An 18,835-nucleotide genomic window follows, 5' to 3' on the forward strand; every position below is an offset into this window, starting at 1 on the left:
CAGGCCAAAACAAGAACAACAGGCAGCTGAGAGAGACAATGACCCCAGAGTTACCTTCGTAGAAACCATCATCATCCATGTCTCCATAAACATAGATGTATTCTCCAGCAGTCAGTGGTAGCTCCACCTCAGGGTTGTCATTTGGGCCATCATAAGGATTATAACTGTTAAAGATAATAAAATAATTACATTCCAACAAAGCGTTCAATGCAGTAAATTAAATTGTGTTTCATTTAATACTTGCCTGTATCTGGCGATAAAAACCTGAAGCTTTGCTGTCCCCCTGCTGGCCGTGTATGGTGCGGGGGCCACATCTACGTCCAACTCCTCAACTTCACTGGCAGTGTCCACCTGAGGGAAACACAGAGAGAGAATGATACCAGCCTTACCGTACCATCTTTATTTATAAAGCGCTTAGAAACAGCCAACAGCTGAAACAAAGTGCAGTACATTGCTACAAGCTAAACCACATCCATTAAAAAAAAAAGATAATGCATGTAAACGCTTAAAAGAAACGATAAAACCTTGCTAAACTAAGGTTTTATCGTTTTCATTTTTGCTAAACTAAAAATGAAAACTAAGTCTCACTAGTGGTAAAAGCCAAAGAATAATAGTGGGTTTTGAGGCGAGTTTTATTCCACAATTCAAGACTGATGTATAAAATGAGGCCAAGCAAAGAGAATGACAATAAATTATCCATTCTTGCAACACTCTAAAAATACTGTTATGCTATAAAATCATTATTAAGGCATCCGGTTTGTTATGGTAATTAAAAGGTAAGGACATTCTTCTAAAATGACCTGCTTGAACCAGGATTGTAAAAAGCACAGCTAATTAGTATTCAATGAAGTTATTAAGACTTCAACCAGTCTGTAAGTTTACAGCTTGTGATTATTTGAGATTTTAACAGCAATCTTGTTGTGAAAAAAGTGCAACTTTAAATGAGTCACTAATACATTGTTTGGTGATTTCACAGCATTATAAAGCTCACTTCTCTGGTGAGTCGCACCAATGCATTTCATATAAGACAACTGCATATTTAGTTATCTATATGGCTTATCTAGCTAGAAAAAAACAAAGTGTGACAAAAAACAACATGCCTGTTTAGAACTGACTGTAAAGGAAACCGCTGTGCTCGACTGCGTACGATAGTGTGCAGTCATTACAGGAAGTGAAGCAAAGACAGTAAATAGGACAAAACACAACCTGAATTTAAGACGTTCACAAATAACGCTTTTCAAGACTAATTGACCGCTCAACAGACTGAAAAACATTATCTTGTTGGCATCAACCACCGCGTGACTGTAGGCATTTAATTATTTCAACGAGAATAAAAACCTCGCTAAACTGCTGGGAATTATTCTCAATAAAAGTTCTGCTGATATATTTAACCCACAATGACTATGCTTTGATGTTAAAATAAAAACAGAGGAAATGGGTTAAAGAATGTTAACGTGGACTTTCTGTATGAACAAACAGGAAGCGCTCTCATTTAGTCCCTAATCACCTTGATACCTGATGTTTTAATGTAAGTAGTTGGAACAATAAGAGATGGTGTATTTATAGTTCTCTGGGGAAACCTTTTTGGAGATAATCACTCCCAACTACAACTGTATAACCTTTAATCCACAGTGCCAACTGGATTATCTCACTAAAAATAAGCTTTGGGGGCTGACGGCTGAGTAGAAAAACAGACCACCAACATGCAGGAACAGACATTGACTTCTTAGAGCCTAAGCACCAACCCCTAAAAATTTATCTTATGTTTATGTGCAGAAAAAGCCATTGCATATTCAGCTACGTTCTGTACTTGCATCATATGACAGGCTGGATAAGGAAGGCTTTCACCCATCAAATCCATGCAAACAATGTGACTGTGCTCTGTCTTCTGGTGTAGAAATAAGAGGAAGAACCGTATAAAATTATAATCAGGTTCCTAATTTAAGATACAGCAAAGCAAGCTTTGAGGTTGCTTCCATTTAGTTTACCAATTTTCAAATCAAAGGATTATTAACAAAATACAACTGAGATGAATAAGATATATTTTTTAATACCATTTTTGATTCTATCGCTATTTTCCAAATAAAGAATGAATGACATTTTTGGAAGTTAGTAAGTTTAGAGATGAATCCTTTGAAATCCTTTTTTTTTTTTTTTTTTTTTTTTAAATCGAGGATTGCAGCCTTGTAGATTGTATATGGTCAAATGCCTTTAATACTTATATAGCACTTTTCTAGCAAAACTGACACCTCAAACCCCAGTCACTTTCAGGGTGCTTTGCTCAAGGGTACATTTACATGTAGCAGAGGAAGCAGCTGAAATCAAACCTACAACTTTCTAATTGTGAAGCCCAGGTGGCTCACAGCCATTCATTCCAGATTATAGCTCAGGTGGAATAAAAAAAGCCTGGTAGCAATTCAAGCGCATAATCCAAACTACTGTTATCTGTTCACATGTGGGCGTTTAACTCCAAGCGTTGCGTTACGCACATTTAATGGTCGGAAGCCGTTTTTACACCATATGCGGTTGCCGTTAATCAATATTTGGTTTGAGCTCTTTTGTTTCACAATGAATACATCTAAGCGGTAGTAACTGTCACCATAGGAGGAATAAAGAGAGAAGCGGGGTACCTCATGTGTTGGGCTCGATTTGTGCGGACTGAGGTGGGTGTCAGATTTGGGGGTGAGGTGTGTAGTTTCTGACTTGGAAGAAGAGCCTGACTTGCTGACACTGATGGTGGGCAGCTCTCGGTGCTTGGTGACAGGCGAGCGCTCCACCCTGGAGAGTCCAGCTGCGTGCGGCGTGGACCCCCTGCGTAGAGCGGCGGCCACATCTAGCAGGACAGAGAGGAAGAAGATGGTACATGTCCTTGGTCGGTAACACTTGCAGGTTAACTCGGCTGTCTGTGACCTGCCAGGTGGATGGGGTCATTGGATGGCATGCAGGCAGCTCAAGGTTGAACATGGCTGATTAAAACGGTGGAAGGGTGGGGGGGGAAATCCTGTCTCCATCTGTCTGAGGTTAGAGGTCATGCTACCCTGTGTCGACGTGTATCGCACCAGCAGTGTTAAGGGGCTTAGCCGCTTCTAGGCTCCGCAGAGTCGAGCTGCGACTCTCACCGTCAGGTGACAATGAGAAGTGAGAAAAAGGCCGGTTTTACTCGGACAGTACCGATGACGGTGCAGGTGAGATGACGGAGCATGCCGTGCCTATCTGACAGGGACACAGGGCATGATTAACGGAGACAGGGAGCGTACCAAGCGGATCGGTAGCCTCCGGGCAGGAGAGAGGGTCACCTCCCTCAAGACTCCAGAAGGCTATTTCACCCAGAGACACCATATCCAGTGTGCCACCGGTGCAGTCTAAAACACAGAGAGCGCAGCATAAAGAGATTGGGCACAGTTGGGGGACAGACAGCGACAAAAGGTCCGGAGTGGATCAGCTTTGTTGTTACAGTACATTTTAAGGTAGTTGTGGCTGGAATTAATGTTAGAAAAGGTATTCTATAAATATCAGTTTTCATGCTCATACACAATGAGAGATTATAAGACGACTCATTATCAATATGCAAAAAACAAAGCAGCCATCAAATTAGTATCGGGCGCCTATTAACATGTCTTTACCTTTAAATTACAAGGGTAAAAAAGTAAACTACAAAAAATGCAAATTATAATCTGATTGGTTTCCAATCTATTTCACTGCTGTGAGATTTCCTTTTAGTTTGAACAGAAGTTGTGTCCATCTTTTTCTTTTTTTCTTTTCTTTTTTTTTTTATTTTTATTTTTATTTTTTTTAGAAATGGGTGACTTAAAGCAACCGGATCACTATATCTAAATAAAAAAACTGATAGTTTTCCTGTGATTTAACTCTTAGTTTGTTGAAAGAAGAAAACAATATTAGTATTTTTTTATGTATACTGCCTTGTAAAAGTATTCATACCCATTTAACTTTTTCATATTTCATGGAGTTACAGCTACAACCTTCAATATGTTTTATGTGATAGACCTACTCAAAGTAGTGCATAACTGAAGTAAAAGCAAAATGTTACATGGATATTAACATTTTTACTAACAAAAAATCTTCCCTAAAACTCCGGTTTAGGGAAGATTTTCTGACACAGGGCTATCCAGGGAGAAAACCCATTAGAGGCTCCCAAACGCTTCCGGGCCGAGATATAGAACCAGAGCTGCAATGCAAAGGTTCAGGTCAAAGCATTTCGTGTGTTGGATTGACTCAGTCAACCTAAAGCTTCAGCTGAGCTACCCAAAAAGCCTTTTGGCTGTAACCACATTAAAATATGGTTCTACAAAGCATCGACTTAGTTGACCTGGATAAAAAAATCCCAATGTAAAAGTTTAAGGATTTGTTTTCGTAAAATATTTTGAAAATATAATTTCAATTTCCCTTAAAATAACAACACACTAAATTGCGTTGGTCTATTCCATAAAATCCCTCTGAATACACTGAGGTTTGCAACTTTAAAGATGACAAAACGTGAAGAAGTTGAAGCTGCATGAATGGTTTTGCAACAAATTTTAAAAATCCATTTTCTAGTCATTTTTGCTCAGCAATGATTCAATCAGGGAAAAAACAGAGAGTAATTCCAGTAAGGAATCAGTACAACGGGTTTGTGCAGCTCACCTCGTTCAGTAGTCAGGCCCACCCCGTTGGTCAGAACCGAGAGGCTGGGATTGTTGAGGAGGGTGGAACTGGCCAGGTCCACTTTGGAGGCCTGTAGTCGGAACTTCTCCAATTCCTGGGACAGCAGGCCGAACTGTTCACTCTGACTGCGACATTTCTCCTCCAGCTCTCGTACCTTCGACTGCATGCAGCAAGGAAAGATTTAGAAAACAGTGACAGGACACACGTGTTTCAGTATTATTAGGTGTCATTTAATCAGTCAGTTAATAAATGGATTTGCTAGCCATGATGTGATTATGGTTGTTTCCTCTATGGTTTGCAAATACACACAGAAAACCTCAATATATTTCATTGCCATTGTATGTTTTAGACCAACACACAGTGTTGAATAATTGTAAAATGGAAGGAACATGATAAATGAATGGCCTGTTTTTTTTTGTTTGTACAAATCAAGCCCCTACACGTGGAGTGCATTTATATTTTAGTAGAATCGATGTGTTGTAAAGCCTCCATTTTTTGCAATTACAGCAGCAAGTCTTTTGGGGTAGACCTCTACCTACATGGCACATGTGGAGACTAAAATGGTTGCAAAATAGTTCTGTCACATAGGGTGGAGAGTGTCTTTACAAAGCAACGTTAAAGTCCTGCCACGGATTCAAAGTTTAGGTCTGGACTTTGACTGGGCCATTCAAACACATGGCTATGCCTTGATTTAAATTGTTGCGTTAAAGCTCTGGCTGTACATTGCGTTTCATTGTCCTGTTGGACCCTGGATAACCGTCCAAGACTCAGGTCTTCTGCAGTCTATTAAGGCCCATCTTCAAATCAACTTTAACCGTGCTGCAGAAAACCACCCCTACAGCATGATGCTGCCACCACCATTTTTTCACTCTCGGTGCGGTGTGTTAACCCGCCGCTGCAGTGCTTTGCATATAGGCCAAAAACGTCCATTTTGCAATTATTGTTAACTTTGTGTTGGTAGATCAAACAAAGAAACATTAAAAAACAATGACGTTTATGGCTTTATGTGAGAAAGTTTGAAAAGACGCCAAGGTTATGAAAGCGTTATCAAGCCACTGTAAACGTCACTGCTTTGCAGAAACGATTGCTCTAAGCCACAAACACACAAGATGTCAAACAACTCCAGGATCAGTCGGAAGAAAAGCAGAGGTAAACAGGAGGAAAGGGACAGTTATGATAGAAAATATGACTAAATTATTTGTCAGGGAATCTTTGAAAAACTGAAATGGGACATGTTGCTTCTGTCTTACACCCACTTACACAAAGCCACCGAACAGCGAGGTTATCTGCTATTGCTTTGCAGGGGTGGGGATGGGGGGGGCTGGGGGTTTGCGCACAGCTCTACTTAAGTTTCTAAATGCAGCTGATTTCACTTCCGGTTGCGGTGAAAGTTTTCGAGCAGGCTGGTCTGACAAAAGCTGGGGGCTGAAACTGTCTGAACAACATTTCCTGGTAGCTCTCACCTACACATATCAGCGGTTACCTAAAGCACTGGTAGAATTATCTTAGAAACCCTGAGAGAAAACCATGACAAAACAACAATCTGTTTCATTGTGTACTTGATGTAGGATGAACAAATATGATAAAAGTGCTAAATGTTCTTAGTGGAAACTACATCACAGATCCGTTTCTGGCCGCAGGTGACTGGCCTGATTTTAAACAAGGCTGCAGTAACTGGACACCGTTTCACCAAAGTAGGCTTGTAATCACTACCAGCAGTAGAACTAGATTTACACGTGTGCGTCATTGTGAGGGGGTTAAACTAAAGCAGCGGAGGGGTGCTTTTCTAACTGGATGAGCTACAGAAGGTAGGGGCGGACAAGTGATTGGTCCAAAGAGGTCAGGAAGTACCTGCATGCAGTCCAGTGTACTCTGGTTAGCAAAAAGGAAGAAAAGGACAAACAGAGGTTTACCAAAACAAAAACGTGCTTGATAAAAAAAAAAAAAGGCTTCTGGAAGGATAAAATATATTTTAGTCAGGTGGAAAAAGCAGAGGTCTGAGTCCAGGTCAGAAGCCAGAATCACTAGAACATCTCTTGGCCTTGGCAGGTAACATCTGCCTTTCGAACACATTCTTGCTAATCTTTCCAAAACGTGTTTCTAACAGGCTGGTAAAGGCCATGTATTGCGTTGGCAACAATGTCTGTGCTCTCTGCGGGGGACAGAGACTTTCTCCTGTGATGCTATGGCTTTTAAAAGACAGATAGAAAGTGAGAGGAGCCAGGAGGAAGGAAGTGAGTCGTTTTTATAACAGGAGCAAATATACTCTACCAGCTCCCTCCGTAACACGAGCTGAGTCAACTCCTAAAATAAAACACAGACTTCTTTAAGGAACAAACCCTCAAAACAAAATGCACCATGTGAAATTAGGAGCTCTGATGACAAACACATATAATCCTCAGATCTGAACGATGAGGATGACATATTTTCCCTTTAGTAGGTCACATGACAAGCACGACTAAAGGCTCTCTAATATATATATTTTTTCAAATTCAAAATTAACAGCCAATCAGACGGGGATTTCAACTGCTGCTGGCTGGTTAGAGATATTTTTATACAAGTCGTGCTGCAGTGGAGCTTAGACGGAGCATGAAAGTCACTAAGCAACAGAGAAGCCATCTGTGAAGCCAACAGTTCTCATCTCCCACTACGGCTTCAAAAGTACTTTCAGCAGCTGCTTCTCTGCCACGTTTTTAGGTATAAAGAAAGAAAGACGAGCAAATTAAAGATAGACTCTGATTGGTTTGGACTGGTTGGTATATTTTCAACTTTATACCAGAGTTTATTGCATCTCAACAGAGTATTAAAGTAGAAAAACAATGAGGTCTCCTGTAAAATTGTTGGCAAAGCTCCTTTAATTTCATTTTACTGCACACCCACTGCCTTCGGTGTACTTTTTTAAACAACCAACTTATTATAAGCACCACAGAGGTTTGGAGTGACAGTAGAAGCAGTGCATGATGTAAAAAAAGGTTTATTTGGTTAAACATTGTGTGCAGGAGTCACAGTGGTGTTAAACAAACTCACCTCCAGCATCTGAACCACTCCTTCATGTTCCCTCTTGGCAAATAACTGAGCCTAATAAGTAAAAAGACATTAACGTTAGTTGCTACTTTTACAAACAAGTCCAATTCATTGAACAGTAAGCTGCACTGATGAAAACTTCTACACCGCAACGTTGCCTCCTGCTGGACAAAACACTACATTTTCTTATAATACAATAAGGGCCCCTTAATCACGTGGCTGTCGAGAATAGAGTTAGTCAAATATGCAACGTGTTCATGAGGCTGTGCTTCTTACCCGCTGCAACCTTTTGATCTCATCCTGTTTGAACTTAAGGATAGCCAGTGCCTGCTCATGTTCCAGTTCCAGCTGCTGCCTTCGCTCGGCGACCTCTCGCATATGCTGTCAGGGAATAAAGAACACAAACATATCAGAACATTGGAAAGCAGTAGTTCCAAACTGAAATCACACAAGAAGTGTGATACTGGCAATGCCATACCTTTAGGACCTGCTCTAGGTTCTCCAGTTTGGCACGGAGTCTCTGGTTCTCTTCGAGAACTGAATTGTGTTGAGCGGTCACTTCAGAGAGATCCTCCCTCAGCTCCTCATTCTCAGCCCGAGTCTGAGAGACAGCAACACATTAACCCACTGGTTCCCCGGGAATTGGTGGCGTTCCCATACCACCCTGCATTGACCTGGCTATTCCAAGTATCAGCAAACAGCGACGAGAATGTTGGCTCAGGCTATGACATGAGACCAGCCTTAACGGAGACACTGACCTGGTCGAGCAGCTGCGCCTTCCTCCTGAGGAGTTCTGCCTCCTCCTTTAGTTGCTCATTTTTGCCTCGCTCATCCTCAAGCTGGCTCTCCTGTTGGAAACACAAGTCCAGTCTTCAGACTTTCTCTCATCTTTCCATCCAACAAAATCTAAATACCAGCAGACAGGCGGCCAAAACATGAGGGCACAATGTTGTCTTACTAAATCCAGACATCTCTTCTGTCGCTTCTTTACTTCATGCTCAAGATTTTCACATTCTTTTCTCTTCCTGCTCAGCTCCTGCTCCTGGAACAAGAATATTGACAAACAGTTACATTGAAGTCTATATTAGACCAATCCTTGGACACAAGTGATCTCTCAAACTACATGCAGTATACAGGCAAGGTCATTTAAACAGAGGAGTGACATGAAAAAGTAAAAGCCCTTGCATTTTGACATTTTCAAACAACAAACAAATTCAAATCTAAAGGGTTTGATGTGCATTTGTATCCAGCCTTCCATGAGTCAACACTTTGTAGAACCATCTTTCTCTGCCGTTATGGCGACAAGTCTCTTCATTTGGCTCTACCAGCTTTGGACATTAAGAGACTGACATCTTTGCTAATTTGTCTTTGCAAAAGTCCAGACAGGTTGGATCTGAACATTAATTATAAAGTCTTACCACGCATCATCAATTACATTTAGACGGGTATGTTGGCAGGGCTACCTTGACATATGAATGTGCATGGACATACAGTCAAATGTTCAGAGGTCAATGTCCTGCTAGAAGGTGAACCCCATCTTGAGTCGTTTTTCACATCTTACAGGATTGCCCTGCACTTCAGAACCATCCACCTCACATCAACTCTGATGTATGTATCCACTACATTTGCTACGAAGCCCCTAAAACTGTTCTGTTGTGACCAATTAGCTTCAAAAGTCCCACAATTAGCGAAATTAAGTCCACCTTTGTGTAATCTAAATGAATAAACACACTTTTCTGAAAGGCCCAAGAGGCTACAGCACCACAAAGTAAGAGGCATCAAACCATGAAGACCAAGGAGCTCTCTAAACAAGTCAGGGACAAAGTTGTTGAGAAGTACAAGTCAGAGTGGGTGTATAAAGAAATATCCTAATATTTGATGTTGCCTCAGAGCACCATCTAATCCATAATTTTCAGCACATGGTACCACAACAGACCTGCCGAGACAGGCCCACTCACCAAAACTCACAGACCGAGCATGGAAGGCATTAATCAGAGGCAGCAGAGACCAAAGGTAACCCTGAAGGAGCTGCAGAGCTACACAGCAAGCCTGGAGGATCTGTCCAAAGGACCACAATAAGCTGTACAGCCCATAGAGCTGAGTTTTATGGAGGAGTGGACAGAGAAATGCCATTTTTTAGTATTGAAAATAAGATAAGTTTTGAGTTTCCCAAAGGGCACATCGGGCAACTCCCCAAATGTATTGAGGAAGGTACTCTGGTCAGATGTGACTACAATTTAACTTTTCAGCTACCCTGTGCAATGACATCCCATCACCCCAAAAACACCATCCCCACAGTGAAACATAGTGGTGGCAGCATCATGCTGTGGAGAAGTTTTTCAGCAGCAGGGACTGGGAAACTGGTCCAAGTCGAGGAAAAGATGGATGGTGCTAAATAGAAGGATGTTCTGGAGCAGAACCTGTCAGTTGGCCTGCGGGTTGAGACTGGGACAGAGGTTCACCTTCCAGCAGGACAATGACCTGAAGCAGATGGCTAAAACTACACAAGAGTAGTTTAAACGCCAAAAATCTGTTGTGTTGGAATGGCCTAGTCAAAGTCCAGAACATTGATTGAACATTGCTTTGTGAGATATTCAAGTTGCTCTGGATTTCATGCATGGATGTCAGAGTTACAGTGGTGAACACAAATGTATGACAAACAGTTCAGTTTTTTTTTTTATTTGTAAAAACGCACTTAAAAACCATGTTACATTTGCCTTTGTCTGCCGTTTTGTTGCTCTAGCATTTTGTCAGGTTTCTCTATGAAGCCTGACAAAATGTAAGCATGTTGAATGGACATGAACATTTTTTGCAGTTCATACTCGGAGTCACATTTTATTACCACAACTGCATTTTGCAACACAGAATACACTGACTTTACTTTCCACATTGACCTCTGATACAACACTGCAGAGGTATTACAAAGCTTAGCATCCTCTAATTATTCTAAATGCAGCTTACATGCAGGAGAAGCAGAGGAGAAATCAGCTTATTTCAGCATAGCCACAGGGCCTGAATAAAGCATTACCACACTGACTGTGTGGCGGGAAAGGTACAGAGTGCACTGGCTAATTGCTGACCATAAGCAGCTGACTTGAAGAGATCCTGTACTCTCACCAGCGGTGACGCGGCAAGACAATAAAGATAATTAAACTGCAATCTGTGGTGCGATTTGGTTCATTGGGTATCAGTCACCGTTTTGAGGACAAGAATATTGTGTACTGAGTGAGGATGTCCTGGTGAACATGCAGGTAGTTGCATCAGGACTGTTAAATGTATTATGCTGATGTAAAGCTCTGTCAGCTAAAATATTATTCCAGGTAAATCTTCCTGAATTACTATTTTTTGTGACTGATATTCTTCCCTGCATTAGATCATAACTACATAATGACGATGGCGTTAGCTATCTTCAATACACACATTGTAGTTTTTCACTTTTCCTACGCTTCCTTTACCCAGTCCAATGGCTGACAATTAGAGATCATTAAGTCACATGTGTTCATGTGAAGCATCAACAATAGTAGCAAATGTTACAGACGCACAGAGACATTTACTGATGTCTGACAGGTTTTAAGCTTGAGCATTCATGACTGGTGTCCAGTTGTTCAGAAACGTTAAAAGCTGATCTCTTTCCAGTCAGTGACATAGCGTAGCACTAAAAGGTTGTGCTGACAACACTCTTTGTTGCGGCTGCTGTTACTGCATGAAGTCAGATCAAAGTTAGCCATTTTCAGTATCAGTAAGTTGTTCAAAATTTAAATATGAGAAAGCACAACAGTTTTAAGGAGCCATTCAAAAGAAAACAGATTTTTTAAATGTATTATGGTGACATGTCAGCCATTCATTCAAGCTGCTATTTAGAGAGAGAGAGAGCAAGACTTTTAGCAGATAATAGGAAGGCTGAAAAGAGTACAAAGAGAAGGCTGTTTTATTTGAGTTTTCCTCCTTTGTATGCTGGATTGAAAAAGCTGGCAGTCTTTTAAGAAGACGTAGATGATGTCTGCAAGATGTAAATTATCTGTGTAATACAGAAAGTTCTGTTTATTAGTAATGCTAACCAAGCCAATTATTATCATAAAAGATGAAAAAGCCAGTTTAAAATGTAAATTCTATAATAATTTTGGCTTTGTTTTAAAATAGTGAAATGGTAATAAAAACACAAAACCTTTGTTTTACAGCGACTCCTATCACACACATCTGCATCTCTACCAAGTGTCATATTAAAAACTAAGCTCTGAGGTCATGAGCACTGTCCAGCAGGAAAGCGTACTACAATAAATGTAACCATAATACATTTTATGGCAGCACATCTGTCCCAAGTAGAAGATTTCAAACAAACTTTACACAAATTAATGTGTATGTGGGGAAAAAACGTCAAGAAAACTTAAACTTGGTTTTGGTCAACAAAATCCTGATTGGTGCATCTATAGAACCATCTAGACCAGACATTACTCATCATCTTATTTAAACAGCCTGGTCAGTCAAGAAAAGTGATCACAGTAACAATCTGTGTGAAAATTTTAGTGTTCTGAACCCTTTAAAGCTGCAGTAGGTAACTTTTGTAAAAATGTATCTTGTCCATATTTGTCATAGTCCTGCCAGTAGAATATGAGATATATAATCTATGAAAATCAAGCTCCTCTGGCTCCTCTCAGTGGTTCTTTTTATATATATATATATATATATATATATATATATATATATATATATATATATATATATATATATATATATATATATATATATATATATATATATTATATATTATATATTATATTTTATTGAATTTTCTCTTTTAGGACACAACAAATTTACAAGCCACAAATTAAATAACTTAACATTGTAGACATGTGCTTACATTCACTCACGCACTCACCATTCAAACCTGCATTTGTTCTAAAAAAGAAAAAATATACAAAACTCTTTAGATTAAGACAGAGAAAAATAACAATACAGTATGAAAGTAGAAACTGTAGTCAAGACATCCATCCAAGACACTCATTAATAAGCTCCGCTTTCAGTCTCTATGATCCTCATATATGGCTCCCAGAGGTTCTCAAAGTCTCGCTGTTTACCTTTGGCGATGTATATTACTTTTTCCAGTCCGAGCGAATTTGCAATTTCTTTCTTCCAGAGTCCCAGGGAAGGGGGGTCCATGCTCCTCCAGCTTAATGCAATAGCCCTTTTGGCTTGAAGAAGTCCGTAATCTATCAATTTAGTTTTAGTCTGCGATTGTTCAAATTCCACTGGGTATATTCCTAGAACACAGATTTTAACCTCCAATGGGACTTTAACCTTAAACAATTCAGATAGGCATCTAATAACATCCCTCCAGAACTTCTGGATTTTATGACATTCCCACAAATAATGGAGAAGAGTTCCTTTTTCAATTAAGCATTTATTTCAAGTGTCTGGAATGTCACTGGACATATGATGAAGCCTAACTGGAGTTATATAGGTTCTCATAAGCCATTTGTATTGCAGAAGTTTAAATCGTGTGTTTATCGTTTGTTTGTCTCTGTGCTTTTAAACAGGCCTGATTCCAGTCTTCCTCATCTATATCTTCAAGAGTATCTCTTCTCCAAGCGTCTAACTTGTCAATTGCTGAATCCTTGGAGGAAAGCATCAACAAGTTATAGAAAGCCGAAAGAAAACCTTTCCCTTTTTATGTCCCCAACGCACACTTCTCCTATTTTTGTTATGGGTGGAATGTCAACTATTCGTTTCAGTTTTGATGACATATAATTTTTCAATTGTAAGTATTTAAAAAATGTTTAGGGGGTATTGAATACTTCTTGCATAACTGATCAAATGTAAGCAACATGCCATCTGCATATAGATCTTTAATTTTCTGAATGCCTTTGGTTTTCCATAGTTTAAATCCTCCACCATTTTTTCCTGGGGTGAACCTTTCATTACCCCATATAGGGGTAAATTGTGATAGTTCTGGTCGGTCACCTACATGTTTATGTGCTGCGTGCCAAGTTATAATTGTATTTTTTAAGAAAGGTTTCTTTGTGGGGTTTTTTAGTGTCTTTATATCTGAAGAATATAGAAAGGTGTTTAAGGGGAGATCTGGAACAGATTGCTGTTCAATGTCTACCCAAGCTGGAGGTGCCGTTGGACAAAAGTAGTGAGTAGCTGATGTTAGTTGGGCAGCCATATAATACCATCTGAGATTAGGGACTTGAAGTCCACCTCTGTCATAGGGCAAATAGAGTAACTTTAGACGGAGTCTTGCTTTTCTATTACTCCAAATATATTGATTAAATAGTTTGTCTATACTGTCATAAAATGAATCTGACAGTGGCAATGGAAGTGTTTGAAAATAGTACAAAAATTTGGGCAGGATTGTCATTTTTAATAAATTTATTCGACCTATCATGGATATAGGCAAATTTGACCATCGATTTAGCATTTCTGTGACTTTTTCCACAAGGGGATCATAGTTTGCTGCGCTTATTTCATTGAGGGATGGAGTGATCTTAATGCCTAAATATGTAAAACCTTTTTTAGTTGTTTTCAATGGGGTAACCACAATAGGGCTTCTCCTTTCGTCTTCATTAAGAAACATTAATTCTGATTTAGAATTATTAATTTTATATCCTGAAAATTCACCGAATTCTTTTATTAGATTTAATAAATTGGGAATACTGATCTTCAAATTACTTATGAAAAATATGATGTCATCTGCAAACAAGGAAATGAGATGTTCTCTTTCTCCTATTCTAATACCTGATATTCCTGTACTTGCCTGTACGCCAGAGGCTCTATTGCCAACACAAAAAGTAGTGGTGACAGGGGGCAACCCTGTCTGGTTGACTGTTGTAAATTAAATGGTTTTGACATGTTATTATTGGTTAAAACTTGTGCTGTGGGTTCAGTATATAGTAGTCTTATCCATTTTAGAAAGGTTTCACCAAATCCATATATGGGGAGCACTTCAAACAGATAATTCCACTCTATTCTGTCAAAAGCTTGACGTGCGTCCAATGATAACATCGCCGTGTCTTTACAATTATGTTTTTTATACAATACATTAAGGACCCGTCTTATATTATGGTAGCCTTGTCTTGTTTTAATAAATCCTTGTTGATCATTTATTCTTAAATTGGGCAGATATTTATCTAATCTCCTAGAAAGTGCTTTACACAAGATCTTTGTATCACATCCCATAAGACTGATTCCTCTATAAGAGGAGCATTCAGTCGGGGGTTTGTTTGGTTTTAGTAAAAGAGTTATTGTAGCCAACCTCAGTGAGTCTGGGAGTATTCCAGCTTTATATGATTCCTCATACATGTTGAGAAGTGGTGGGATTAATTTATTTTTAAATGCTTTATAAAATTCTATTGGAAGTCCATCAGGACATGGTGTTTTACCGCTATTCATGTTATCTATTGCTTCAGATAGATCTTTTATTGTTAAAGGACTATCAAGAGTTGTTTTATCCGCCTCTGAAAGGGTTTTAAATTTTAATTGATTAAGAAATGCAGCTTGTGCTTCTTTGTTTCCAGAGTATTCAGATTTATATAAGATTTTATAGAATTCTTTAAATTCTTCATTTATTTCTGAAGGGTCTGTAATAAAAGTGTCCAATTTCGATTTTATGATATTAATTGTTCTTTCCGCTTGCATCCGTTTTATCCTCCAGGCTAATAATTTACCGGCCTTTTCTCCTTGATCATAAAAAGCTTGTTTAGTCCACATTAAGTTTTTTGCCACTTTCTCTGTTGTTAATTTATCATATCTGGTTCTCAAAACAGTCAGTTTGTGTAATTTTGTATGATCATTGCTCTGATAAAGTTCTACTTCGCTGGATTTAATTTGTCTCTCTAATGATTTTACCTCTTGGTTATATTGTTTATTTTTATTACTGCTATAGCTGATGATTTCTCCTCTAATATAAGCTTTAAAGGCTTCCCATCTAATACTAGCTGTCGTTTCATCCTTATTCATTTCAAAATATTTGTCGATGCAAGTTTCCATAAATGTAACAAATTTTGAGTCTTTTAGCAGAAGTGTCTGCATCCTCCATCGTTTCACCCCTTGATCAATCTTATTTACTTTAATTTCCAGGGATACTGCAGCGTGATCACTAATTACAATACTATTGTACCAGCAGTTCTCCACGAGAGACAATAACTCCACAGAGATGAGAAAATAATCAATACGCGAATGGGATTGGTGTGAGCTTGAATAACATGAAAATTCTTTGTTACTTGGGTTCCTTGTTCTCCATACTTCATTTATTTTTAAATCTTTTATATAATTAAGGAGTATTTTCCTGATTTGTGCATGACTGGTGTCAATTTGTGTAGATTTTTTCAGACTGGGGTTTAGGGTGAAATTGAAGTCCCCTCCTATGATATAAAGTCCCTCCAGGTTTGACAAAGTTAGGAATAAATTTTCATAAAAGGATGGGTTGTCATTGTTAGGTCCATAAATATTTATGAAGTTTAATTTTAATGTTGAAATGCATCCTTGCACAATAATATATCTCCCATACGGGTCTTTGATTGATCTTATAGTTTGAAATGGTATTGACTTATGTATAAGAATAATAACTCCTCTGGCGTGGCTGGTAAAGGAAGAGTGATACACCTGACCCTGCCATCTTTTGGTTATCTGATGTATTTCTGGCTCCATTAAATGAGATTCTTGTAGAAAAATTATTTTAGATTTCAAATTTTTTAGTCGGTCCAATACTTGTTTCAATTTAGTTAGCTTCCTTATTCCTCTGACATTCCAGCTTGTAACTTTGATATTTAAAATATTTTCTTTGGTTGACTTCTCCATATCAGATTATTAAATTTACTGTTAAACTAGAATAAAGTAAGTAAAGATGGTACTGAAAATGCAGGTATGTAAATACATTCACACATTCAACCGTACAATATACAGAACTAGTCGTAAACAACCCCCAACAGAACTTTTGCATTTCTTTATCTGAAATGATGATGAGAAGAGATGGATCTTTCCACCGTGGAGGATCCGAAGTTTGCAGGGGTTGTGTTGGAATCCGCGGAATGCACCGATATCAACAAACAGCTTCACCACCGGGTCTGATACGTACCGTCTCCGCAGATAGATCCTGTGCAAACGTGATTTTGGCCCCATCTTGTATAATATCTCTTTTTCTTGCCTCTCGGTACACAAATTTCTTCTCCGGGAACTTTAAGAAGCGAATCAGAACCGCCCTGCTTTGGTTAGGTTGCCGGTGTGCGGTGTACCCGCTCCAATGTAAATGACTTGTCTGGTGCGAGCTCCAGCCATTTTGGTAGCATGTTGGTAATAAAGTCAAACAGTGGTTGCCTTCCCTCTGCTCCTTCTCGAATGCCAAAGACACGCAGGTTCTTTCGCCTTCCTCGGTTTTCCAGGTCATCTGTTTTGGCCTCAAGAAGCTGGATTCTTTTCATAGCTGAAGTTAATGATGTTTCTGTTTTTTCAAGCGAACTTTCTACTTCGGCAATGCGCACCTCTGCCTCCTCCCTATGGGCCACCTGGTTTAATAGGTCTTGTTTTACCTCAGACACTTTAGCCTCCAGTGCATTCATAGTGCTCGCCATTCCAGTCAGTCTTTCATTTATACTATCCAGCTTGACTCCAAAATCCGACCGGAGTGATTTTAGCTCTTCCAGCACCTCAGCTATGCTAGCCATATTAGCGTCTTTCGCGCTAGTTGGACTCAATGTTTGTTTGTGGTGGCTGTCTTGCGTTTTCTTGTAAAAATTTTTGCACGGTTTCACAGACGAAGCTTTAGACATATCAGTGTCTTTTCTTCCAAACCTTACTTACAGCTTTTACAAAGGTTTTTTAAAACATAGTTCGAAACACTGTCTTCGTAGTTGTTTACTATCCTGCCATCCTCGGATCCCCGGTCACAGTGACCTCCCCACCTCTCAGCTGGTTCTTGCTGTCATTTTGCAATAAATACACCGCTCCCGGTCAGAAACAACCAATCAGAGACCAGAAGGAGTGTCTTAGCCAGTGACAAATTCCCGCTCATGTGGCACGCTGCTACCGTACTCCAGATCTTTTAGTTATCAGGCTCCTCTCTGTAAGAAACCAATCCCAGTTTTGGTGCCGTGAGGCAAAACACCCCGTCTACTTTTAAGACTAGGCTTAAAACTTTCCATTTTTGACAAAGCTTATAGTTAAAGTGGCTTAGATTACCCTGAGCTATGTCTGTAGTTATGATGCTATAGGCTTAGGCTGCTGGAGGAAATCAGGGTCTATTTTTCTCACTCTGCTGAATTATCCTCCAGTTCTCCAATTTGCATTGTGTGTTGTTATTTCAACTTTTGACTTTTTGTTCTCTGTCATTTTTTTCTTCTTTTTTTCTCCTCTTTCATGAGGAGTGAATGCTAGTGTGAAGACTTGATGCAATCTACTGGGTTTCCTAAGATAGGAAACATTTTGACCAATCTGTGTGTATGATTGAATTTGACTTTGTAAAGCGCCTTGAGATGACATGTATCGTGGATTGCTGCTATATATATATATATATATATATATGAATAAAATTTAATTGAGACGGTGGTTGTTAAAGTATCACTGGTGTCTAAAATTACAAAGTTAACACTAGGCTAATTTTGACATGTCTGAGTATATTTATATACAATAGTATATTAATACTAACATGCTGAATTGTGTCTTGAATTGCAGAATTTACTGTTTCAGACCAAGTTGCCAATGTGTGACATACCAATATGAAAGAAAGAAAAAACAATTAAACAAGGGTGACAGATGTAAATTGCCCCCCTTCTGATGGTCGCTATTATCTTTTTTTTTTCTTTTTTTCTCCTTTTCGCTATTATCAAGTGTTGACATGATAGGTTCAATAAAAAAAACACATTGAATATTCCTGGAATTGTTTTCCCCCTCTGCTAAGGTGTTAGGGCCAAGACAGAACGAGCAGAGTCTTTTGGGTCATTACTAAATATCCTTCTACTTGAAGATAGCACCATATAAACAATAGCAGTTGCAACTTTTGGACACAGCATCAATACCAAATAAAAAAAAAACATCTATTCAATGATTAGGGGATGCATGTTATAACCACAACATTTGATGTATCTTAATGGGATTTTATGTGATATTATGCAGTGGAAGGAACATGTTTGTTACAGATTAGGACATTAAGTGCTGC

General features: G+C 39.0%; 1 protein-coding gene across 1 annotated transcript in view; it reads right to left on the reverse strand.

Moving 5' to 3' along the window:
* LOC105916571 (RIMS-binding protein 2) overlaps positions 1-18,835 on the reverse strand; it is a gene marked incomplete in the record, with an annotated part of 143,274 nt that overhangs the window by 25,178 nt on the left and 99,261 nt on the right. Inside the window, 5 exon segments of the mRNA XM_036143407.1 lie at positions 55-164; positions 245-351; positions 2,631-2,833; positions 3,258-3,362; positions 4,642-4,682. Of these exon segments, the coding sequence (XP_035999300.1) occupies positions 55-164; positions 245-351; positions 2,631-2,833; positions 3,258-3,362; positions 4,642-4,682 (566 nt within the window).

This window comes from Fundulus heteroclitus, chromosome 11 (assembly GCF_011125445.2).
Source record: "Fundulus heteroclitus isolate FHET01 chromosome 11, MU-UCD_Fhet_4.1, whole genome shotgun sequence".
Classification (NCBI taxonomy): domain Eukaryota; kingdom Metazoa; phylum Chordata; class Actinopteri; order Cyprinodontiformes; family Fundulidae; genus Fundulus; species Fundulus heteroclitus.